Source organism: Artibeus jamaicensis, unplaced genomic scaffold, assembly GCF_021234435.1.
Source record: "Artibeus jamaicensis isolate MK-2021 breed Jamaican fruit bat unplaced genomic scaffold, CSHL_Jam_final contig_465, whole genome shotgun sequence".
Taxonomy (NCBI): Eukaryota; Metazoa; Chordata; class Mammalia; order Chiroptera; family Phyllostomidae; genus Artibeus; species Artibeus jamaicensis.
This window is the reverse complement of record NW_026521843.1, coordinates 15138179-15164826: the sequence shown is the minus strand read 5'-3', so window position 1 is coordinate 15164826 and position 26648 is coordinate 15138179. Positions and strand designations below refer to the sequence as shown.

Genomic DNA, 26648 nt, shown 5'->3' with positions numbered 1-26648 from the left:
AGCCCCAGTGATGACCACAGACTGTGACCTCAGCTCTGAGGCTCACTTTCCTCCTCCGAAAGAGGTAATGGCCGTGCCAGTCTCGTGTGCCCTGTTTCTACTCTCCCCGTCCTCCTCCCGCAGCCTCCTAGCCTGAGCTAGCTCTCAGCCCAGTTGAATTTCTCCTCCTCTCTGCCTTTCCTTTATGCTCTTACGTTGCTTACAGAGCCAAGAATGTAAGCTTTTGTGTAAGTATGTGTGTTTGCATGAGTAATTCTGACACATTTAGGAGACATACATAGGGGTTCAAAACACACATATGTATGTACATGAACTTCCTACTTACTAGTCTCACCAGGAAGATTTTGAGCTTCATTGTTTCTTTTCTATCATCTCTTTTTCTCTTTCCTGGAAAATGGACTTATGAACTAGCCTGCTGAGCACTTAAAGTAACCCACAAAAATGTTCACCAGCCTGAACGTTCACATTTGTACGTGTCCTTTCATGCTACAACATTTAAAATCTTCTCTAATCCTCTTGTTGCCCTCTGCCATAACTTTGTAATCACCCCAGTTGTAAATACGGATGCTCACCCTTGATGCTGAAATGTTGTAGAGTGAAGAATGGAGCACGTGGAAATAAGAAGGGGTTCATACTAGACCATCATGGAGACTGAGATGGGGAAAATGGTTGTACTTGCGGATTTCCCTTACCGAATGTGTCTGTGAATGCACCACATTAAACGTGGTGAGCACTGAACCCACCCCTCTTTCATTCCTTCGTAGTGAAAACATTGTTCAATCCAGCTCCTGCCGCTGCTGACCTGGACCCCCGGTTCTACACCCTCTCAGACGTGTTCTGCTGTAACGAAGGTGAGGTAAGGACAGACGGTCTCGCTCATTCCATGAGAAACCAAAGATTGTCACGCAGGTGGATAAAGCAAAGAAGCGGGACTAACCACTTCAATTTGATTGCATGTGAATTTCGGGGCCCAGTGAAAATAGATTTTTCAGTTGGCAGGGGTGAGGAGAAAGGCAACTAGTGAATCCTGGTTCGGGGGGGGGGCAGGATTCCCTAAGCCGTCCCCACAGTCTGGCACCTAGCAGACCTCAGCCAGTTTTAGTGCCCGCCCTGCCCTCCCACCACTGGGGCTTTGTTTTTCTTTTTAATCAGTCCATATCCTGGGAGTCTGTGGTATAATAGCCTATGTACTGATTAGTATTAGGGTTGCCAGATTTAGCAAATAAAAATATAGGACAGCCAGTTAAATATGAATTTCAAACAAGCCACAAGTAATACAGTAAATGTACTTATACTAGAAAATGATCTGTTGTTTATCTGAAGTTCAGATTTAACTGGGTGCCCTGTATTTGATTCAGCAACCCCAGTTCACGTACAACCCCTGGTGCATGTGCTGCATTCTGCTGGGAAGTTCCTGTGACCGTACTGGTGGGCAAGCACAGGTTTCCCGTCGATGCCGTAGGAAGGCTGTGGGGTCCACTCCACTAGGGGAGTGCCCGCTCAGTGCAGCTGAGTGTCATAATTCACAGATCTGCAATAAATATCCATCAGTATATTCATGTTATGCCATTCATTCTGAAGTATTTTAGGAAGATGATGGCTCCCTACCAACATTGGGAAGGCAGGACGTATTATACAATGCAGCGTGCAGAGAGATAAAGTTAATAATAATGAACTATACGGTCACTTTCCATTTGGTTCGAAGGCTGAATGACAATTTCTAGGATTTCTTGATCTGCCTTTTTGTTAATTTCATCTCTTAGAACATAAAGTAAACAAGCAAGAAGTCTGCCACAGGAAACTAATTTTAACCACAATATACTACGCAATATTTTTGAGCAACCACCATGGCCAGGCTTTGTACTAGGAAAAAGGAATTGTGGGAAACTGGGACCATTGCACAATAAGGGGTTAGATTACCATCAACTGCCAAATGGCCTTAGGTTTCCCTGCTGGATACTTACAGAGCTGCGTACTTATTCTTCAAACACTAACCACAGCTCAAATTACTTGCTCAGTACTTGTCTTCTCCATTAAATTACCAGTCCTTTAAGGGCAGGTATACCTGCTTTATTCTCTATTGTATCCACGATGTCTGTCCCTGTGTGTATAGTTATCTATTGCTGTATAAGACAATAAATTACCCCATGTTTTAGTGGTTTACAACAACAGTAATTATTTACTATCCCTCACGGATTCTGTGCCTCAGGAACTGGCACAGGCGCAGCATGGTTTGTCTCTCCTCCATGAGGTCTGAGGCCTGGAAGACTCAAAGGCTGAGAGCCAGAATCATCCGGAGCCTCCTTCCCTCACATGCTTGCTATCTGATGCTGGCTGCAGGCCAGAACACTCACACAGGGCCTCTCCTGTGGCCTGGGCTTCCTCGAAATATGGAAGCTGGGTTTTGAGATCCAATATCCAGAGGTTGGGGGGGGAGATCTAGGCAGAACACATGTTGGCTTTCATGACCTAGCTTTGGAAGTCACACAGCATCTCTTCCGACCCATTCTGTTCATTAAGACAGGAAAGTCCACCCTGGTCCCCCACCTCTCAACAGGATTTTATCATTGTCCCTGTGTGAAAAAGGTCATGTGTGTTATCTATAATGACATGGTTAGCTTTACAAATTACTGTCTGTTATACTGCACCTGGCTCATAGTTGGCACCTAGTAAATGCTGATAGAATGAATGAATGAATGATCAAATGAATAAACTCTGGTCTGTAAGGAAATTGATCTGAAAAATGTAATGGAAAGAAAACTTTATAAGCTTAACATTCTTATGGGTGACTTTAAATCAGAATAATAAAGTAAATTCTTGCTTTAAGATACTCCCTCTGCTCCACACACAAACCACTGATATATAAATATAAAAAGAAATAAGGAAAAAACACTCACAAGCTCAGAACAACTCCACAGATTGGAAATGGAACAGCCCTGGGTATGCTTGCTCCAGTCCTAGAAGCAGGTATTTTGGTAGGGAGTTTGCCCCTATGAATTGTGGGCAGTAAACATGTACCACTCATGGGAGCCTGGAACAGTGCCCACTGCCAGAAACCAGAGACGCTGCACTCAGGCTCCTCTGCTAACAAAAATGGTGCAGGAAGCTGCTGCCCCTGCTGCCGAGACAACACCTATATAAGACTCCGAACCTGATGAGCTAGGAGGACAGAGATACTACCTCTGATCAGGAAAGAAACCAGGCCAACTGTCGGTATACCGCCAAGCTCTGGTTTAGAGATTGTTAGAGGCCTGACGGATGTAGCTGGGAACCCTGCACGGCAGGGAAGCCATGTGGGAGCTGAAGTGGGAAGGCTCTCCAACTCACAGTGAGCAAAGTGAGCCTGCAAGTGAAGAAACACGGTTGGCAAATTTTCCAACAAAAACAACAGTCTAAAGGTGAATTTGCACAAAATGAAGTTTAAGTAAGAAAGCAATGCAAAAAAGTCATTTAAAATGGGATTAAGATTGTCATTCATTTAAAAAGGAGAATTGTGAAAGAAAAACACAATCAGAGCAATAATGTGTGGATATGAAAACCAATTAGTTAGAAGTCTTGAAAATGAAAAACAGTCATTAAAAAAGTTTTAAAGCACTCATGAGAAATGTGAACATTAGACTGAAATGAAGAATTAGTGAATTGAAAGAAAATGTTGATCAATTCTCACCTAGAAGTAGAAAACTCAATGCACCTAGAAAGAGGCACAGACAAAAATATTTTCAAATATTAAAAAGGAATTTAGAGAACCAAATGATTTGTGAGGCTCCAATATACAACTAATTGGAGTGAAAAAAGAGAATGGAGGGAATTGAAGAGAAGCCATACTAGAGGGCAAACTGGAAGGTGTTTTCTAAAATTGAAAAAAATGCATGAGTCCCCAGATCGAAAGTGTCCTAAAAGTACCACATGAGATAAATAGATGTGACTTTCTACTGACTTATATTTAATGGAACTGCATAAAATTAAAGGTAAAGACAAAAATATTTTTAATAACCAGAGGGAAAAACATTACATAAAAATGATAAGAATATGTAAAACTTTATTACTTGTAAAAGGGAAAAAAGATAAAACCAAATGCCCATGAAAAAGAGAACAGATTTTGTTTCAAAACAATGTATTTGCAATATGGAATACTGTGTGGATTAAGGAAGGGAAAGGTAAAGCTTCCTATATCAACATAATTTAAGTAATGATAAGGAAAAACACATCGCTAAATACCAGTAATATACGTGGAAGATATCATTTGCCTTCTTTAAATAAAAATACCTGAAATGAATAAAGTAAAATGTAAAGGTTTGTTAAAGGTGGATGGTGGGTACAGGGTGTTTGTTGCATTATTTTTTATGTTGAAGGTATTTTGTCAAAGAATAGGGGTTTTTTTAATGTTTTTTAGAAACCACAACAAGTCAGTGTTTCTCAAACTAGACCAACTCAACAGACATAACTGATCCTAGTGAGAAAATCTATGAAAAACTTATAAAAACAAAAAAAGAAACTGACCTCAAGTATAACCACTCAGACTAAAAAGGTTTTAAAAAAAAGACGGCAACTTCTATTCAAGATGGCAGCTAAGCAGACTTGAATCTCCTCTTTTCACAGCTGCATCAGAATTACAACTAAAATATAGTACAACCATCTCTCAGAACCATCACAAATCAAGTTGAATGGAAGTCCGACAACTACAGAATTAAAGAAACCACATCTATCCAGACTGGCAGGAGGGGCGCAGATGTGGAATGGGCTGGTCCCTCACCTACAAGTGGTGGATAAAAATTCAGGAAGCATTTCTCAGGAGTCCTAACCCCATACCAGGCCTCCCAGCCCAGGGTTCCAGTGCCAGGAAGATAAGTCCCCACAACTTGTGGCTGCAAAAATCAGTGGGGATTGAGTCAGTGAAAGGAACTACTAGAGTCCCAAGCAGTTCCTCCTAAGGAGCCACGTGCTCAGACTCACCCCTTCTGAGCTCCAGCAAAGGGGCAGCAGCTTGAAAGACACCAGCGTTACACAGAGAAAACTGAAGTATCTGGCATCAAGGTGAGCAGAGGCCATTGTCCCTTTTCTAAACCCTCCAGCCGCAAAGCCAGTAAGCTGGTACCATCTGTGAGACTCCATCAACCTGACCAACACTGTTTGACCCTCCTTGAAGATCCCCAGAGACTCTACCCCACCTAACATATGGGCCCACCCAAGCTGCTTTTCCATATGAATGGTTGGTCTTGAAGGCCCATGCTTCACAACTTCCCAAATACCAACAAACAAGCAACAGCTGGCCTCAGGCAGCCCCAGGGCCAGCACTAGCAACAGCCAGCCTAGATTCACAGCTTGGCTTCTCCTGGGAATCTCCAAGCCCAGCACAAGTAGCAGCTATCTCAGATTGCTTAGGCAGGATGGCCCCAGGCAAAACACAGGTGAGGGCTGACCTTGGCTTGTACCACCTGGGAAACCCCAGGGCCAGCACACCCTGGACAGTGGACAGCGGACAGCTACAGACCACATCAGGCACCACCACACTGCCTCAGCACAGCTAATCATCCACAAAGGGTGGAGGTTGACAGTAAATGGTCATAGTCAATCCTTACAGCTGACTATCCTGGGTAAATACCTCCCATTGATCTGTCAACAGCAACCAAGGCTCAACTGTATGAAAAGGGTATACTTAACCCACAAGAAGGGCTCCAAGTAATCAGCCTGGGTGATGGGGGAGTTGTACCACTGGACCATACAAGACACCTACTACATTAGGCTACATAACCAAGACATGGAGTCAAGGCTGATGTACCTAATACACAGAAGCAAACACAGGGAATCTGCCAAAACAAGGAGACAAAGAAACAGGGCCCAAATGAAAGAACAGATCAAAATTTCAGAAAAAGAGCTAAACGAAATGGAGATAAGCAATCTATCAGATGCAGAGTTCAAAACACTGGTTGTAAAGGTGCTCAAGGAATGTAGTGAGGACCTCAGCAGCGTGAAAGATCCAGTCAGTAACAAATGATACACTAGTGAAATAAAGAACAATTTACAGGAAAACAACAGTACAGTGGATGAAGCCAAGAATCAAATCAATGATATGTAACATAAGGAAGCAAAAAACAACCAATCAGAACCACAAGAAGAATAAAGAATCCAAAAAGCAAGGCTAGTGTAAGCTGCCTCTGGAACAACTTAAAGTGTTCCAACATTCACATCTTAGGGCCGCTAGGAGAAGAGAAAGAATAGGAAATTAGAAGTTGATTTGAAAAAGTAATGAAAGAAAACTTCCCTAATTTGGTGAAGGAACTAGACATGCAAGTCCAGGAAGCAAAGAGAGTCCCAAACAAAGATGGATGCAAAGATGCCCATTTCAAAACACATCATAATTAAAATGCCAGTGGTTAAAGATAAAGAGAGAATCTTAAAAGCAGCAAAAGAAAAGCAGTTAGTTATCTGGAGGGGAGTTTCCATAAGACTGTCAGCTGATTTCTAAAAAAATAAGACTAGAAGGAATTGGCAAGAAATATTCAAAGTTATGAAATTCAGGGACCTACAGCCAAGATTGTTCTACCCAGCAAAGCTATCATTTAGAATCGAAGGGCAGAGAAAGAGCTTCCCAGAGAAGAAAAAATCTAAAGGAGCTCATCATCTCCAAACCATGATTATATGAAATATTAAAGGGACTTATTTAAGAAAAAGATGAAGATCAAAACTATGAACAATAAAATGGCAAAAAATATAAATTGGTCAACAGTTGAATCTAAAAAACAAGGTAAGCAAACAAGAACAGAGATAGAATCATGGATACAAAGAGCTTCTTTTTTTAGATTTTATTTATTTATTTTTAAAGAGAGGGGAAGGGAGAGAGAGAAACATCAATGTGTGGTTGCCCCTCACGTGCCCTTTACTGTGGACCTGGCCCACAACCCAAGCATGTGCCCTGACTGGGAATCGAACCAACGTCCTTTTGGTTCACAAGCCAGCATTCAATCCACTAAGCCACACAAGCCAGAGTGGATACAAAGAGCATTTAGATGTCTGCTAGATGGGAGGGAGTTGTGGGGAGGAATGGGTGAAGAGTTGAGGGGATTAAGAAGTACAAATAGGTAGTTACAGAGTAGCCATGGGGGTGTACAGTACAGTATAGGAAATGAAGGAGCCACAGAACGTATACATGTGGCCCATGGACGAGAACAATGGTGGGAGAACTGCCTGAGGGAGTAGGCAGTGCTGCGTGGAAGCATGGCAAAGGGGGGAAAATCAGGACAACTGTAATAGCATAATCAGTAAAATATAATTAAATAAGAAAAAGTATAAAAAGATGGTAAGAGAGGACATGTTTGAGTTAATGAGAGCTGTGCTCCTAAGAAACTGAAGCCCAGGGTGAGCAGGCACTGTGGGAGGATTTAGAGACAGACAGGAAGGGCTCAGCTGGGCAGAATCCGAGCAAGCACAGGAAGGGCCGGAACCATTCTTAGCACGAGCCAGGACCTGGTTAGACTGCGGCACAGAGAAGACAGAGTTTGAGTCCGAGTATCTCATAGTTCATCCAGTTTTGTGATTTTTTTTCAACCACCTGTCTCAGAACCATGGAGGTTCCTCAGAGAAGCTGGAGGCGTGCCCAGGGGGATGAGGAAGCAGGGCTACAGCCCCGTCACCCCTACTTTAGCCAGAGACCTTGTCACGGCGTATTCTGGGAGAGGATTGCTGATCCTGTGCAAGCCCCCCCCCCCTTTCTAACCGTACAGGCCTGGGGACAGTCGCAGAGTTAGTAAGTAGCGGAGACCCGAGTGTCGCAGCATTTGTTACTTTTTCTGCCACCTCTCAGTGCCTGTCCTCCTCTGCCTCCATCTCCTCTACAAAAACAAACAAAGAACTGGTGGTGTGTAAACACGGAAAGCTGTAACCAGTGGTAGGAGAAAGGCACAGGCCCACGAGGGGCCTCGAGGAACCTCGTCCTTCCGAGTGCAGTTTACAGCTGTGCCTTATCCATGAAAGGCGTGGCAGCGGCTCCTTCCCTTCTCTCCTCCCTCCGCTTTCTTTATTTTGTAGGATTCTTTGTTCCCCCTATCTCTTTATTATGAAAATTACTGTACCTTCACACAGAAAAGCTGAAATAGCAATACAACGGATACTCACACTCTTCACCTGAACAGGTGTTAACATTTTGCTCTATTTCTTTTTCTGAGCCAGTATCTGTCAGAGTTCTCCATGGCACTGGCCGTTACGCAAAATAAGGGAGACATTTTCCAGGAAATCAAAGCCAGTGTGGAGTGGACCCCGTTTACCTTTCTCACCACTGCTTCCTCGCACTCCGTGTCTTCCAGGCTGAGATTCTGACCGGCCTCACGGTCGGCAGCCCGGCGGACGCTGGGAAGGCTGCGCTGGTGCTCGTGGGCAGGGGCTGCCAGGTGGTCATCATCACCTTAGGTGCCGAAGGATGCGTGACGCTGTCACAGTCGGAACCGGTTCCAAAGCACATTCCCACAGAGAAAGTCAAGGCTACGGATACCACGGTAGGTTCTAAACTGTCAGGATCTTTCGGGATCTTTCGGGGCCCTCGAAATCGTCATGTAGTTGCTGAGATACTGCCCTTCAGTTTTTGGATCATGAGGTCATGGCTCCAGGAGGTGATATGGTAGAAAACAAAAACAACCAGGCAGGAGAGCCATATCCTAAAGCCTCTCTAACCCACTGTAGAACTTCCTACAAGTCACTTAAGCTCTCTGAGCCTCAGTTTTCTCATCCGTAAAATTGAAATAGCAGTACAATAACACCTGTATTACTTATATTCATTCAATAAATATTTATTGAATACCTATTATATGCCAGTAAATAGTGGATGCTGGGGCTATAATGATGAACCAGACAGTTTCTGCCATTGACGGTCTTAGATTCTAGACAATAAACAAATCACCAGGTCGACCAGGCTTCCTGTGGAATGAAATAGCAAGGAGCACTTGTTAGCAGAGCTCCTTCTTTCAGCTGACATTTACTGCATGCTCACTGTGTCTCTTCGGTGTACTTCTCATTTAATCTGCGCAATAATTATATGAGATAGGTACAATTATGATCCTCATTTTACAGATTTAGAAACATGCTCAGGATCATAATGGTAGGAAGTAACAGAGCTGAGGTTCGAAACTGGGCCTTGGGCACGCCACAGGTTCTCTGTGCATGAGGCACGATGGGAAGGACAAGCAGGTTAGGGGGACACGTCACAGCCTGCCACGGAGCAGGGATAAAAAGGAAACAAGCTAGAAAAAGGGCTCAGGGCTCCCCTAAAGCTGAGGGAATAAAAACAGTCTCTTTATGGCCTGGAACACGGAAGAGCTGACTACAAAAGTAAGCACTTGTCAGGAACATGAAACTAGAGGAAGAATTAAAATTTTAGAATTTTTATTTATAAGAAACTGCCATATAATTGTTAACAAAATATGTTTTGGTTTTTATGCCTAGAAAACACTTTGAAATGTGGGTCATTTATCTAAAAAGAAGCCTAAGAGGATCTGATGAGGTTTTGGATACAAATATGCTTTAAAAAATAGATAAGTGCAAGGGATGCTTTTATAATATGAAATTACATTGTCATTGCCTTTTAAAAGGGTATTTGAAACACAAATACTTTAAAGGGTATTGCTTTATCGGGTATTTGATAAATTGTACTTGACGTTGTTATTCTCTTCATATTTAATCATTTGTGAAACCATGAGTTTTTTTCTGCTTTGTCAAGATGGACAGTACCCTGAATTTGAAAGGTTTCTTATTAGTTCTGAAATCGATCCTGCATTAGACTGAAACTATCCCAGGTCCTGAACCAAAGCAGAAGAGTTCATTCTTCTCTTGCTAACCATTAAATGAAGGGTCTTTGTGGAGATGCTGGATTCTGTGGGTTCCCAGAAGCAGCCTAGACTCAGCTCTCAGTGCCTGCCTCAGTCACGATTCCTGTTGCTTGCTCGGAAGCACCAGATACACAGCTCACGTGGGCTCACACAGAACAGGGGATGTATTTGGTACGTAACTAGAAAGTTCGAAGTGGGGCAGAATGCGGAGGCCAACCGATGGCACTGGCACTCACTCACCCTCTGCCTGTCAGCTCTGCCTGCCCTGCAGTAGGCGTTGAGCCCAGACAGGCCCCTCCACGTGGTGGGCCCTGGCAGCTTCCTGCCACACCATGCCCCACATCATGTCCCCATCTCTGGTGTCATATGAAAATCAAAGAACTCTTATAGGAGGATGGGATGCTGATCAGACAAAAGAACCCTGCCTGCCACAGAACACTTGTATGGAATTGCGCTGTGTGGGCGTGGGGCTAGATCACGAGGGAACTACCCTGGGAACGTCCGAATTAGAAGCAGTAGTAATAATCCCCCGAGTAGGTTCCTGTTGAAGGACTGTATTTCATAGATCACAGTGGATGGCAGCTGTGAGCATCTTAAACGTGGCGATGTGCACAAAGGAAGTTTTCCCTTTGTTCTGTGCCCTTTCGTTTGGTTTCCCAGCACTTGCCGTTAAGTTTTAGATTTCGGAAAAGGTGAAACACAGCGAGACAGGGGACAGATAACGCTCAGAGGCAGGAGATAAAAAATGGGATCAGGAAGACCAGGGCACTGGGTCAAGATCAGCTGGGTTTTTCTCTAAAAGGCCAGGCAGTAGAGTTTTCAGTTCATGGGCCACAGGCAAACATGCTCCGTCACAGCTACTCACCTCGCATGTGGTGGCAACAAGAGAGCAACGTAAACAGCTGTGCACCGTTGGGATTAAGGTGGTATTTGGTTACAGCTGGATTGTTTTAAAGGAAGGTTGTTCATTGGAATCTCCCGTGCACCCACTAGGACAAGAATTGAAAAAGAAAAAAAAAACACTAAAGTAAACAAGGGAATTAAAATGGTGCACTAGCAAATATCTAACACAAAAGACCTACTGATGGAGGAATAGAGGAATAAAGAAGCTACTGGAAAATATCCTTTTGCAAACTGAGTAATAAAACTAGGACAGCGAAAGGTATGGGATCCAGGTGATGCAACATAGCAGAGAAGTCAGGGAGGATGATGTCAAGGATGATGGAGGAAAGTTCCAGAACAATAGCTGTACAGCCTGCTCATAAGCATTCAGTCCAGATGACAGCAGGTGAGTGGAGGGCCCTAGGAGGAGGGTCTCCCAGGGGAAAAAAAAGGAAAAAGAAAGAAATAGTGGGTTATTCATAGGTTTCAATATGCCCAGAGATTTTCAGTCTTCTTGCAGGATTTGAGGATGTAGTAATTAATATATAGAAAACAGAGGAAATTTTTTAAAAGAGGAAAATTTTTTCTCTAGGTCATCTGAAGTCTAGGAGGGTAAAGTATGATTAAGGAAATACAATCTCAGTACATCACATGATTACGAATTCACAGTCAGAACAATGTAAGTGCCAATTATTGATTTAACCAAAAATGGAAGTGACAGCCACACTGTGGAAACTGAGAAAGAGCGAATGTGCATTTGCGTGCGTGGGGGAAGATGGGAGGAAGAAACGCTCGTCTTCCATAGTGGGAACTCAAGAGGTAATATCTAAAACCGACTTTAAAAGTAGCGGTGCAAAGCATATTACCAAAAATAGAAGATAAATATCAGGAGAAACAGCTAAAGGAATTTGAAGTATTCGCCTCATGGAAATGGTTGTGGAGAGAGCTGGGGCATTTGCACCTGAAGTCTTGTCTTTTTAAACTGGGAGTGCAGATGGCTCCTATTTGTAGGTGAAAAAACACACGGAGGTGGCCCGTACCTCCACTAGGATGGCTACAACCAAAAAAAGACAACGGCAAGTGCTGACGAGTCTGTAGAGAAACTGGACCCTTCAAACAATGCTGGTACCAATGAAAAATGGTGTAGCCACTTCGGAAAATAGTCTGGGGAAGCTTCAGAGAGTTAAATGTAGAATTAGTTGTAATATGCCCAAGCAATTAACTCCTAGCATATACCCCAGAGAAATGAAAAGAAGCCCACAGAAAACATACACACAAATGTTCATAGCAGCATTATTCATAACAGCCCAAAACTGGAGGCAACCCAAACTTTCATCAACAGATGAATGAATAAACAACTTGTGGTACATACTGTGGGGAAAGAAGAAAATTTCCTTTACCCTGCTAGGTTCTTCTGGCTGATCTAAATCATTAAATCAACATGAGCTAGAGTAACAGGAGAAAATAACTGAAATCAATTACGTGTATACGGGAACTCCACATACATGAGAGGTTCTGAGACAGGGACTTAAAGTCAGGTGCATGGAGCCGACAATGAGGTCAGGCAGCAGCTGGGGGCTGCAGAGGGGAGGAAGTCATCCGCAGGCTGGTCAGACGAGCAGGGGGTCAGTAGTTAGAAGTTTGCCCTGCCCTATAGAAGAGTCATAAAAAGTTATTCCTAGTAATAACTCCTATTATGGGCAAGGACCCAAATTTAAGTTCTTTAAAAAAGAGGTAAAATTTTCTCATAAGTCCACAGGGTGTCGACTGCCTTCAGCTCAAAATAATTCACATGCCAAAGTAGCACATCTTGAGGAGGCCTGTTCTGAACCCCTGCGATATATAAAACAGAGTATTGTTCAGCCACAAACAGAATACTGATGCATCCTACAACATGGATGAACATCCAAAACATTATACTAAGGGAAAGCAGCTGCATCTAAAAGGCCATGTGTTACATGCTTCCATTCATACGGAACATCCAGAAGAGGTAAATCTACAGACACAAAGCAGGTTGATGGTTGCCAGTGGCGAGAGGGCATCAGGGAAGTGACTGCCAGTGTGTGCGGGGTTCCTCTTCGGGGTGACGAAAGTGTCCTGGAATGGTGGTAGTTGCACAATCTTGTAGATACACTAAAACCACTGAATTGTGCACTTTGAAGGGGTGAACTTTACAGTATGTGAATGGTATCTCAATTTAGAAAACAAAGGTCAAAAAATAACAAAAAAGATCCATTTAGGCACTTCACTAAAGGACAGGTACGCTTGTGATAAAGACTCCTCCATGTAATTGCTCCCCTGAACCTGCCGAATGGCTCTCCAGGTCCCTGGTAGAGCGGAGGTGACACGGGAAACGAAGGTGGTTATTTTCTGGGTGTAGAACCTCCCTCGGCTTTATTATGCTATCTTTTTGTCCACTCATCCAGCACTCTCATTATTAAAATTCTTGCCTGTTCTGCACACAACTGTTCAGCCTCTTCATACGTCTAAAAAGAGGAGCTAATTCACATGGTGAGGTGAGGAACACCCAGGGAGGCATTTTGTTCCGATCAGTGGGCTCCTTCACTTCTCTGTCAGGAGGTGTTACTTGCTCTCAATCAGTTTATAACCTTCTTGCTTTTTCCTTCCTCCTAATCTCTTACAAAACACACATTTAAAAAAATCATGTTATGTAGCCTAAACATACATGATTTTTGTTTGTCAACCACACCTCAATAAAGCTGGAAAAAATAAATAAGTAAACAGGGACAGTGTGGATGGTAGAGACATCCCCCGTTGGTCAGCACTTTGTCCGCGTGGGCCAGACGGCCGGCCAGGAGCCGCCGTCTCCCATTCTACGTCAGTGCTTCTGCAGACGGCTATATTCGGCTTTGCCTCGGTGTTAATAGTTGGATGTATCACTTCTATTTTTGCATCCCTTTCCCGTTGTACTAGAGCGAGATGGTGGCAGTAGCTGCAGATGTCCTCAGCTCAGTTTGGAACACAGGACAGATGTGTCTCTTTTCTCTTTTCCCATCTCCATGTTGTCTGAATCTCAGCCTTGAAATGACACGGCACTGATGTCCCCACTCCAGTCCTTCCAACCTGAAGGTCAGGGGCTTTGCCATCTTATGTTCACAGCTGCGCAGAATGATCACTTCACAGTCAGAGCTACACACATATAAGTGTGCTAATATTTTAAGATTATAGGGCTAGTGTGATATAATATAGTGTAACATTAATTATCCCTGGCCTATAAGCTCTGTAGAATTCTTTATATGTGCTTTTCTATATGTGAATGGTTATATCCTAGAATCTACACTGACACTCTGACTTGAAGAATTCAGCCCACAGGCTAAATCTGTCTTCTCAAGAATTACTCACTCTATAATAAATCATCATAATTTAGGGGATATAAGTAAGTGGGGAGTAATCAAAAGCCAGGGGCACAGGGGTTCTCTTCATCATTCTTTACTTCCTTTCTTTCTATCCGTTATATCTGAGTCCTGTAGAGGTTGCAGCTGCTAGCAAGGCACTAGCTGCATGGATGTCCCCAAGGGAGTGCTCAGGGCTTGAGCTCCTGCTCCAACTAGAAAGTGCACCAGTAGAAATCAGGGATAGTTTCTATTCCAGTTTGTGTGGAAGCACTGGTGAGAGTGGGAGGACTGCGGGGGCTGATGGGTTACCTGCAGCTTCCCAAACTAACTTCTTGTATTCCCCTCACCTGGGTCTGCCCTCAGCCATCCCAGCTGCTCTCAAGGCTAGGTTCCTATGCATCCACCTCTGAGGTACCAACCGGAATGACCACTGAGTTGGGTCTTTGAAAACCCAGCATCGGAAGAGCCATTGTTCCCAACTTGGTGTGCCCTTTCCCCACAACCTATGCCTTCTTTCTACCCCCAGCCCCCTGGCCAGGGGAGAGCCAAATGAATATTACCAGGTGTAATTAGAGCCAGTGAACGTCTGTGCCCTTAAGGGGTGTTTCTCAACTCCAGCAAACTGAGGTGCTGCTTCCTACTTGGCTGCAGTCTGACTGAGAGGCCTGGACACATGGGGACCACCCCTGCTGGTCTCCGTGACGCCCTTCAGGCTGTCTCCCCAGCACAATGCCCTTTCTTCCTCCCACCTCCTTCTTTCTGACAAGACATACGTTTTTTTGCACTTGCTAATAATTAGTGGCATTTCTGAGGCACATTTCTGTCCATAAACTTCTGTTACAGCCAAGATGTTCAAGTGGCCCCTCACTATTGACTGCCCATACTTGAAAAGGGTTTGGAATGGTAAAATACTGTGGGTAAAGAGTGGTAAGTGCGGAAGAGGTAACTGAAAAATGATAAGGCTAATTTGGACTACCATATCAATTTATTATCCAAGAAGTAAGTATTTTTCCTTCCAGTTTGGATCCTAGGAGAATTATCTGTTGATAGTTTCACTACTCAAAGACCTTGAGAAATCCTCTTTTAGAAGCGTCTTGAGAGCCTTCATCACCTTTGCCCCACTTATAAATCGATTGGGCGGTTTTGCTACCCATGAACTTAACACATGCTTAGTGTTCAAGGGGAGAAAAAAGCAGACAACATAGAAAGGTTTTTATAAAGAAGACAATCAAATACCCATGACCCTACCACTTAGATGTGACCACTGTGACCCTTCTAGTTAGTGTGAGTCCTTCCACATTTGTCTGTGCACACTCATGCGTGAGTATCTATTAGGAGAATGTTTATTAACAGAAAAATTGAATATTTGCAATAGCAGAGATTACTATGTGTAATTATGGGAAGCCTCTACAACTCAAAAAAAATCAAATATGTCCCTGGATTAATGTCAATAGGCAAATCACTAAAGAAGAAATAAAAAATAACAATAATAAAGACATGAGGCAATGTTCAACCTCACAAGAAATCAGGAACACGCAAATCAAAATAACAGTGAGGTTCCCCTTTATTGCCCATCAGGTCTGCAAAAATAAAGATTGATAATGTCAAAGTCCAAATAAATCGGAAAACACATGCTCTCATGTAATTCTCGTGGGAGTGTAAATTCACACAAAGCTTGCAGAGGGCAGATCAACAGACCGCTTTTTAAAATATGCTTTCCCGTTGACCAGTAAATCTTCTCAGAGTCTATCCTGCAGAAATGCTCGTGTGTATAAATATTTGTACAAGAATGTTTATTTTGCTTGTAAGACCAAATAGTAATCAGACAGATCTACATAATCATCAGTATAAGGAAGTCAAATTATAACAGCATGGTGCTATTTATTTTAAAATAATTCTACTAATCTCTAAGTAAAAGCATATTTTACAATCTGGAAAAAACCCACGAAACTCATATGGCTATTAGTCATATAAAGAAGAACTTCTACATTCTACTCCGTACTCTTCTCAATTGTTTGACTTTTTCCATAACCCTGTATTTTTCATGTATTCCTTTGAAACGTGGAATAAATATGACTTTGGGGAATAGCAAAAAACTACTTGGAACCACATCTAGCAAAATAAGATGGATGATATTTCTCAAAAGGTGTATTGGGCATTATCCCCACGAAGGAGCCAAGGACTGGCCACGGTTCACTCTTGACCTCACAAAGAACCTCGAGAACCTCAAAGAACCTTTCACAAAGACAGCAGGCAGAACCCGTGTGCGTGGGCTGGGTCACCTTTGGAGCCAGGGCTCTCAGGCCTCCTTAGGCCTGATATTTCACCGCATGCTTCTAACAGCTTTTTTTTCTTACTCTTTCTTAAAAAAACAATTCCCTCAAAAATATGTTACTTTATTCAGCTTCCCTTGGAAATATCAGAGTAAATGTCAAAGCTGCACTTTCTGTTCATGACTGAAATGCACAGCAGATCTTCAGAGAAACTTTGCTCATGTTCCAGTTTTCATTCTGAATGGGTCTGCTTCTGCATCTCAGTTTAACTCTTCAGTCCTCATTCTCACAGTTAATAATACATTGAATGCTCTGAACTTTGGCTTTTGACACATTTCTTGGTCTAATTGATGCCCTGGAGGAGTTGGGAAAGGGGCCAGGCCACAGTGATGCCTCATGTTTAGGTACTTATTAGTTCACGTGGTTTATCATTCAGGCACCTCATGTTTGAAACAGACCTAAATGGAATGGCTCATGAGAGATGAAGGGACATAGGTAACACAGTCCTTCGGACTGAATTGTGTCCCCTCCCAAATCCGTATGTTGGAGCCCTGATCCCTAGTGTGACGGTATTTGGAGGGTAGGGCCTAGAAGGATGGAATTAAGGTCAAATGAGGTCATAAGGATGGAGCCCACGGGATGAATGTCCTTAGAGACACCAGAGTGCTGTGTGCACTCAAGAAGAGGTCATGTGAGCACACAGCAAGATGGGCCACCTGCAGGCCAGGAGAAGGGGCTCAGAATGAAATCTGCTTCACCAGCACCTTGATCTTGGACTTCTAGCCTCCAGAACTATGAGAAATAGTTTCTGTTGTTTATCCCCCCAGTTGTGATGGTGGCCCAAGCGGACTAACACGTACAAGAAAGCAGATAAGTGTGTTTCAGAAGTGACCTGAAGTGAATACAGAAAGATCAGCTATTCTGGAAGAAAATAATCAGATGTGAACTAACAAGATCAGCCTAAATTACCTATTTGATGAAGTATCTCAAGTGTTCTGCATATGGTTTAATGGAAATCATGGGTCCTGGTGGGTAAGGGCAGATGAAGTCCTGAGCTCTAATCCTGGTTTTTGCCATTAACTAGCAGGCTACTGTGGGCAAATAGGTTGTGCATCCAAACACGATATGTCTGGAGTGGGTGATCTCTGAGGCACCTTCGACCTCTAAAATTCTTGATTCTTACAGATTCTTGGAAATGAGGATTCTTTGGCTAATAGTGAAAAGCAGGCACTATTCTGTGCCAGGCACTCGGTCTGGACTCTTACGCGTTATCTCACATGTTCATAACCACCCTGCACGAGGGGTTAATGCCCATTGCAGGGAGAAGGAAACAGTGTGCCCAAAAGTAAACAGCCTGCCCACAAAGTCATACAGCTGGAAACTTGGCAGAGCCAGGCATTGATTCTGGGTCTGCCTGTCTGTCTGTCTGCCCTTTTCTAACACCCGGTGCACTCTCCACTGCCCCACTCTGCCTCTTAAATTGGTGGCAATTTGCCTAGCGTTCAGTCTCTCCTGTTTGGCCTTCCAGCACCAACTTGTCTTGTCACTCGTCATGATAGATGCTTTTATAATTGCTCCATTTATCTAGATCTTCAGAAGCTGCCAGATCTCGCAAAGCCATTGCTTGCTTTGTGCAGTACAGTGCAGCCTCATTTAAATGCAATAACCCACGTCTAGCCCTAAAAACGGTGTTTGGCACACATAAACGCACAGTTTGTATTGTTTCTCATTAGTAGGTCCCTCTGTGTCTGATTGTTCACTTTCCCTGGATCAATTGGGAGTAATAGGTACCATTACATAGAGTGGGGATGACTTTGGCTCTGCACATTACTGACAGAAAACCCAGGTCCCACCCCCATTCAGCTCCAGCATCTTCCTACACAGGGCAGGGAGCTGAACTGCATGGGTAGTTATGTGGCAGGATCATACCAGTCCGGATATCACAGGTTCTGGCAAAGATCACATTCATGCATTCTTGACATTGAATGACCAGACCTAAAAGGGAGGTGTACCACTCTGAGAGACTACAACCAAATCATCTTTTTATTAAACTTCTGTAAATAGGGACCTGAAATGCTAATGAGAGGCTAGAGAAAAGGTAATTCCTCTTTTCTTAGCATTCCCAAACTATCTCTGAAGTTTAAGAAAAGAAAAATCACTCCTTTCCTGCCCGATATACTCTTAGCCATCCTCAAGGTCCAGCTCAGAGTTCTCTCTGGGAAACCCCACTGCTTAATACAATGCTTCGCATATATTAATGAGCCCTCCTGGAATAATGAGAGAGTTCTAGTTCCTTTGGAGAAAATTAACAGGTGTGTATGTAAGATAACGCAGCCTTCCTGAACCCTAGTGTTCTCGAGGGACAGAGAACCCACAGGGTCCCCATAGTCCTGAAATTCTACATTGCACATGCCAAGGGAGACTAAATCTCATATAAAAGGGACTCTTTTTTTAATGATTTGAGAACTAAATAATTACCTACTTTCCTATTTTAAAACGTATCCTTAGATTGTTTTTACCTACAGTCAGAGAAAGGTCAGGCCAAAAAAGAAGTTCCAGAGGGCAAGTGACCTCTCTGAAATTTCATCATGAAACACAGTGAACCCCGCGAGGCCCTGAAATTGCTGTCATCGCCTGAGGGTTGATGTCAATAAACGGACAAGGTGCCTGTGCAAACTCCGCTGCCTCCGGCTGCTGGAGATGATGAAGACAACAAACAGTTCTCAGACTAAAAAGAAAGGACAGAGGACCAGGCAACTGCTCGAGACTCACCGACAAGGCACAAGGCATCTGTCATGCCCCAGGGGGTGGGGGTGGGTGCATATGAGCTCTATTACATTCATTCCGCCTCAGCAGAACACCTCATTTACTAGCTAATCAGGCAGAATTAAACATTTTAAATTACTTTTCTTAATCCTGCATGTGATCAGTGGAAAACACAGGGCTCTAAAAATCTAATTGTAACTGCTTACCAGAAATGTCATCCTCACTTTGAGGAACTGAAATGGGACCAGTTAAGAAGCTTTTTCTTCCGTTTTTCTGGAGTCCTGTCCCTGAGCCAGACCTGGACACGCACATATGTGTGCCTAGGGCTGTGCGTCCCAGGGGCTTCTGAGGACACCTGGGGTCCCTGGCCCTGCTTCAGAACCCAATATGGCCAAGACAAAAAGAAGAGCAGTAGCAGTAGAGAAGAGACTGGAGGTGGGATGGAGAGGAAGAAAACAGCTGTTTAAACTTTAGCAAAAGTCCAGACGGCAAAATCTAAACCTGGACTTAGTGCTCTGTGGGCCCAGGTAGCACCCAATTGAAGAGACAGGAAATCCTCCAGTCAGAAGCAGTGGTGTGCAGTTGCGGCAGCTTGTTCGCCCACCTACAACTAAGACTTCTTTTCTCTTAGCCCCGCTCCTTCACTGTCCTGGCTGTCAGCTGGATGCCATGGCCGGGAGCCGGGCCGCTCCTGGCCGCTTTCCTCGAGTGCTCCAGCTCAGTTCTCAGGAGCGGAGCTGCCAGGACTAAACTGCGGGTCTTCTAGGTGGTTCCCGCTGTGTGGTGATACATCTGAAAGGATGAGGAGGTGAGAAGACCATCTGGAGCCCAACACTAGAGCCTAGTGGGCTGGAGCCGTGCCCACTGCCCTCAGTGCCCCTTGGTGGCAAGGAGGTGAAAACAGGCGTAGTTCCTAGCTCGCTGAACATCTCTCTGCCCTTCGTGTGAAAGTGTGTGTGTCGGAAGTCAGTGATGTATCATCTGTGTCCGTGGGCTCTGTGTGGCTAAACTGTGAATACCATGTGCGTGTGTGCACACATGTGTATGAGTATAATGTGCTACCGTGGGACAGAGTTCAAGGAGGTGACTAGTCCACCGTCCTCCTCCCGCTTCCATTCCTTTAAAACCCGTAGGAGCGCGCTCTGATCTAGGACAGCCTCAGAAAAGCCCTGTGATGGGGGGGTGGAGGAGCTCCAGGGCTTAGGTGGGTCACATCTTTCCTAAAAGATTCTCTAAAACCTGCGGGCTTTATATCCTTTTCCTCCCTTGCTCAAAATAAACCAAATTTGAGAAAAGAAAGATGGTTACATTTGCTAGATGACTTCCCCATAACTGTTCTGTTCCCAGTTAGGGAAATATTTCTCTTTACTTAGTCTTCTCTCTACCTTTTGGTCTTGGCATGTGGGGATCTAATTTGTGTAGATTACTTTGTGAGTGAATATACTTTCCATCAAATACTTACATTTACTGCTTCCCTCAGCAGTCCCAAGGCCAGTGGATTGTCTGCCTTCCTTCCTTCCTTCACTCCTTTTTAAACTATGAAACATTTCAGTTCTTTATACTGAAAAGTATAAAGAAAAGTATCATGAACACTCATTGATCCACCACCCAGCTCTGCTAATTCTTTTTTTAATATATTTTATTGATTATGCCATTACAGTTGTCCTGTTTCCCCCCTTCATTCCCCTGCACCCTGCACACCCCTCCCACCCACATCCCCCCTTTAGTTCATGTCCATGTGTCATAAGTTCTTTGGTTTCTACATTTCCCACACTACTCTTGCCCTTCCCCTGTCTATTTTCACCCCACCATCTATGCTACTTGTTCTCTGTACCTTCTCCCCCCTTCTCCTCCTCCCAGTCCCCTGTTGCTAACCCTCCATGTGATTTCCATTTCTGTGGTTCTGTTCCTGTTCTAATTATTTGCTTAGTTTGTTTTTGTTTTAGGTGTGTTTGTTAATAATTGTGAGTTTGCTGTCATTTTACTGTATGTGTTTTTTATTGTTTTCTTACATAAGTCCCTTTAACATTTCATATAATAAGGGCTTGGTGATGATGAACTCCTTTAACTTGACCTTACCAGCTCTGCTAATTCTTAACATTTTGCTATTTCTGCCTCAGATAGTTTTTAAAAAATAAAACATTGCAAACATAATATGACCTTTTTGCTTAAGGTGCTTAGTGCTATGAAGATGCAGCCTATATCAGAACCTAGCTTTTAGGCTGTTTGAACAGAATAGTAGTATTTTATAAAAATTTCTCTTGGTCTCCACCATTCTGCAGTTTTACTACAGTGAGTCCAGATCTGAACTTACTCTCATTTATACTGCTCATAACTCTTTGTTCTTCCTGCATCTCAGTATCTGTGTTTTTCATCAGCTCTGAAAAACTTATTTATTACTGCCTCCCCCCTATATTCTCAGTCTTTTCCTTCTGGAATCCCTACTAGGTATATGTTAGAGCTTCTCTTTTCTACTCTTCTTGCCTTTTTAAAAAAATTAACTGGGTTGTCATTCTCTCTTCTCCCTGGTCTCAGGCCATAGAGAAGAGAACCGCAGAGCCACTGAGAGTAGAGCAACAAGTGCCCCCGATGGACAGAGGGGGCGGGTTCCTGAGTGATGGCCTCAGGCGCCAGGACTTAGAGGGGCTTCTGTGTGTACCTGAGACTTCCCAAATGTGTGTCTACTCTGTTGGATATTCTGCTAGAGAAAGAAAACTAAACAGGGTTTGTCCACAGTCAGGATCCATGGGTAATGAAACGAAACTGGCCTCTAGCCCTGAAAACAGTTCTTTCAGAAGTGGCAAAGAACCCTGTGGGAAACTATGGCAAAGTGGGGTGAACAGCACCCCAATATGACCTCGTTTATTCAGCACACTGTATTTGAATGTTCTGCATACCAAGCAGCAGGTGTGCCCTGGGGCAATAAGACAGTCCCTGGCCACAAAGAGCCGAAGTCTAGACGAGTATGTAACCCACGCAGTCAGAAGCAATGCCGGGATGGGGATGCACCTGCGGGGCCCTAGGAGTGCCGCCGGGGGCCCACCCGCTCTGAGAGGGCAAGGGTCACCCAGGCAGAGACAGCAGTTCATGAAATAGTCCAGAGCCAAGATAGCAAGTCACGTTCCTGCCTTTTCCAGTTCTGTTTGGGAAAAGCTTAGAGTACAAGGAAGAGTGGAGAAGCCGTGACAGGATGGGTTGTGGAAAACGTTACTTGCCACAAAGGGGAATTTGCACTTTCTCCTGAGGGTAGTGAGAACCATGGAAGGGTTTAGGCAGAGGGAGATTTGGCCAGATTTGTACTCTATAAAAAGATTAGCATGGTTGTGGTATGGAGAATACATTGGAGATTACAATAGCAGGGGCAGGGAGAACTGTCCAGACTGATGCACTGACCTGGTGAGAGATAATGGCAGCCTGGACTAGAGGTGGCAGCAGGGATGTTGAGAAGTGGGCTGGAAACTCTTAAGAATTAGAGGACACATTGGTAGCTCATTTCCTTTTTAAAAGGTGCTGGAGGGGGCCTAAGTAAGATGCTTATTTCATGGTCAAAACAAGTAGATCCTTCTACCAGTCTAGGTGGTTCTCAGCATTTTTTTCAGCTCTGACTCACCTAAGAGCTAACATCTACTCCTATTAGGAACAGTTCGTATCATCAGTGATTGTGCAGATGGCACAGGAAGTAATTTACCCAGAAAGATGAGATGAAATGAAATGATGCTCAGGTGGTTCCTGGCTGCCTCTTTGGGGAATCACTGATCCATGCAACAGAGAAGCATTAGGAGCTGACATTTATCCTGCACTTAAAGTAAATAATATTTGAAGGAAAAGTCTTTTGAAACTTAATGCTAGTTCTGATATCTCGCCCTACCTACCACCTGTACCATAGACACTAGCTCACTCCTGATGAAAACACAGCCTTCACATGACTACACGCTCTCCCCCTAGTGAAGTGACAAATGAGCCAATATGTGAAGAATCTGAGTTGTGCAGAGAGAAACACCAGGTATTCCAGCCAAGGCATATACCCAGGTTGTCGTGAGTCATTCGCGCCACTTTCAGCAGCCAGGTTCCCAGAACAGCCACTCAGGTCCTTCCTTCGTGTTGACCGAGTAGACCTGGCCCAAGACCCAGAAGTGCAGCAGCAACTGTGAGGAAGCAGAACATTATAAATAACCCAGAGAGCCCTTTTATAACAGCAACTGCCTGCTGAATTTGTGGCCTAACAGCTCAAGCAAAAAGGATATAAATACAATATTGTGCAATGACTAATTACTCAAAATTTTGTGCATCAGCAGAAGTGGAACCTGTGGTTGGTGCTAATATTATCAAATGCCTTTGCTGTTTAATAATCTGTTAGCTCTTTATTATTTAGCATGCAATTTTCACAGAGAACAATGATTTTATTTCAAGTACCTCTCACTGCAATAAAAAAAAGCAGCTGTTAGAAGATGAATATTTGGCAGAAAATATTTTAGCAGAAGCATTTGTGAGATCCTAAATCATATTGGATTAACTGTTTTCTGTCTAGAATAGCGGAGTCACAAAGAAGAAAGATCACTGACCACAGAAGACAGGGCCAGTCTTTAGAACCCAGTGAATCACTAACAGACGTTTTAGTTTTAAGTGCCATTTGTTCACCAACATATAAAGTTTTTTACATACAAAGCTTCCATTAATGTTGCTTGAAGAATGAGCCTTTTTTGTTCTAGTTTTAGCTCATACTCAGGATTCTGCTTCTCGTTCATTAATAATGGAATTCTTTAAATTATAGAATAAATTCATCCACCACAGACACTGTGGCCAGAGTGGGGTTTGTAACCAGTGCTAAGCCTTCACAGGCCATTCTCTGTGGCTGGACAGACAGAAGAGCAGGGGGTGGCAACTGAGGGTGGCGCCTGCTGAGCTGGGTCAGCCCTGCCCCTGAACCTGAAGAGGGGTGAGAGGTGCCCCCTGGACCCCTGGCCTCATGGCCTACCCTCTCCCAGGTTGCCAGTGCAGGGACAAACCCCAGGTTGACAGTAGACCCCACATGTTCCTCAGGCTGGCCAACCACTGGTCAAGCAGGAGCTGTACTGGGGAAAAGTGACATCATGACATGGCTGCTGGGCACATCCGGTTTCATCCAGAGAATTAGGATAGAGGGGCTTTTGTGTGGCCATATTGATTCAAGAACATTTCTTACAATAAATTATTATAACTAAAACATAAAAGTCTCCTCTTTTCTAAACTGCCAAGCAATGCCCAAAGTAGTCCTTTGCCCTGTCACTTCCCACTCCTGGGATGGGGTAGGCAAGGGGTAAAGATTTAAAATGCAGAGTTTGCAGAGATGGCAGAGGGTTGCTCACAGGCTCAGGCTCAGCGTGGTGTGAGGTGCACAATGGGGTGGGGTTGGAGATGTCTATTCTGTGTGTGATTTAGGGATGTGAACAGTATGTCTACATTTTTCACATGTTCACGTGGATGCAAGTACTAGCTCAAAACATTTTCATCAAAATGCCCCCTTTCAATAATGGTGCAACTGGCCAGCCCAGCCCAGAACTCACCAAAACCCAGAAGCTGGAGTGGACCCTGAGATGCTGAGTCGTGACCTCTGTCAATAGGGACCGCCAGCTGACTTAAACCAGGAGCCGGTTGTCACCAGTAGCAGGGCCCGGTCAGTCCATGGCGCTGACCTCTGAGGCAGACACCACAACCATGCACATTCGTGTGGGCCGGGAAGGGTGAAGCACGCTGTAGCGAGCTGGTGATTTTTGTTGCCTTTGACTCAGTCTCAGATCAAATTGAAGTGATGCGGTTATTATGATCATCTGTACTCTTACAAATGATACTAAGTACGCCTGGGTATCAATAAATGAGGAATCTGGCAGTTCTGGGATGAAGGTTGGTAGGCTTTTTCAACTACTAGGGTTTTTCTAGTAGTTGAATTTTAATCAATATATTGAAAATTAAAAGACCAGTTTCATTTTTTAATACCACTTACACTCTTTGTGGGTAGTGAAATGCCACCGCGAACATATATTGGGCCCCCCACCCTTGGATTTTGTACTCAACCCCCCACTGATGCCTCTGTTCCATCCATCTAAATGAAAGAAGGCTTTTAGCCCTATAAGCCTCATTCCGGATGGAAATGCATAATTCAAGAGAAATACTGATGTCAAAGAAGAGAAGGCACATCAATTTGTGTCAGCAGTTGCTGTAAATTAAAGAGGAGTGCAAGGAGAGTTTAATGTAATGTAGATTTGAAAATAAAATTAGAACCAATATTTAGGCAGTCCTCCGCCTCTTTTTCCCCTGCTGTGACATGAAGGATTGACGCCAGCTGAAGTACCCTTTTTTGCTGGATTTTTTTCCCCCATAAAATGTTGCATGTTTATCTTTGGCATCCAAAAATAAATCTTTTCACTTTTTCCATTCTAATCTCAACGGAACAGTCAGGGTAGGAAGAGTCCGAGTTTTCCCCTACTCTTCCACACCGGTCCTGCCGGCAGAATAGGAAGGACCCTGCCACACCAGTGTGACTAGTTTCAGCACCGTGAGTAGCTGCTAATTCTTCCTTAACCCTGCTTCTGTCTGCCGTGGGTGTTACCTCCGTGCCTTCTTTTCGTTTTCTAAAGCTGGAAAATAAAAGCCCGGTAATGAGCATCTCACCAGGTACCACTATGCAAGGTGCTCCTAAACTTGACTCGGGAGAAGAGTTCTCCAGCACGTCCAAGGCTGCACCCCCTTTAAAGAAGCTGTGGTGGGAAGCTTCACATTTAGTCCAAACTGCTGTTGTTCAGAACATTCTGGGGGCTCTTTATTCAAATTTCCTTTAGAGCTGTCGTGCTGCTTTATCATTTCCCACTGTTTTTGCCAATCATGGAATTCCCTAGCTCGATCCCCCACCTTAATCACTAGACCAGGTTTTAAAGGATTCACTCTTTCCAGAAATGAATTCATGAGGATTGTGGTTCTCAAAGTGGCCCTGGACCAGTCTATTAGTACCACCTGGGAACTCATTAGAAACAAATCCTGGCCCCACCCCAGGTTTAAGGGATCAGAAACTTTGCCAGGTGGAGCCCAGCAGTCTGCGTTTTAACAAGCCCTCCAAGCAATTGTGAAGCATGCTCAAGTTTGAGAACTAACTTAGAAGATGAAATATCACCTTCACTGAGGATAGTCAAAGGTGTGCTCCAGACTTTAAAGGTATACCCAAAAAGAAGTTTCAAAATCTCTGTGAGCAGAGTGGGAGTACATGTATGTACAGCCTCTAATAAGGGCTGCTTTAATGGAGGCTGGTCTTTAATGGAGGCAGGTCCCAGCCCTGTCACCTAGCCATGACCTTGACCAAGTTCTCACATTTGATTTCTCATCTGGAACATGAAAGACCTACCCTATCTACCTCTCAGGATTATAATGAGATTCAAAATGAAACACATCTACAAACCGCTCTGTAAACTGGAAAGTACCGAGAACAAGTGAAAGTCACGTCATTCTGCGGACAGGATTCCGGTAGTCCGAGCATTATGTCAGGGCAGGGTTATAATTTCCCTGGCCAGATCCACCTTTCTGTCTAT

At 44.0% G+C, this 26648-nt stretch overlaps 1 protein-coding gene across 3 annotated transcripts in view; it reads left to right on the top strand.

The window, feature by feature from the left end:
- RBKS (ribokinase) overlaps window positions 1-26648 on the top strand; it is an 88053-nt gene that overhangs the window by 45582 nt on the left and 15823 nt on the right. The window contains exons 6-8 of one of the 3 annotated variants that reach the window (XM_053666965.1): window positions 765-856; window positions 8301-8489; window positions 12457-23044. In XM_053666965.1, the coding sequence (XP_053522940.1) occupies window positions 765-856; window positions 8301-8489; window positions 12457-12501 (326 nt within the window). In that variant the 3' untranslated portion in view covers window positions 12502-23044. Of the gene's footprint in view, window positions 1-764; window positions 857-8300; window positions 8490-12456; window positions 23045-26648 lie in introns of those variants that run through there. The other 2 variants (XM_037146621.2, XM_037146622.2) reach the window with 2 other exon arrangements.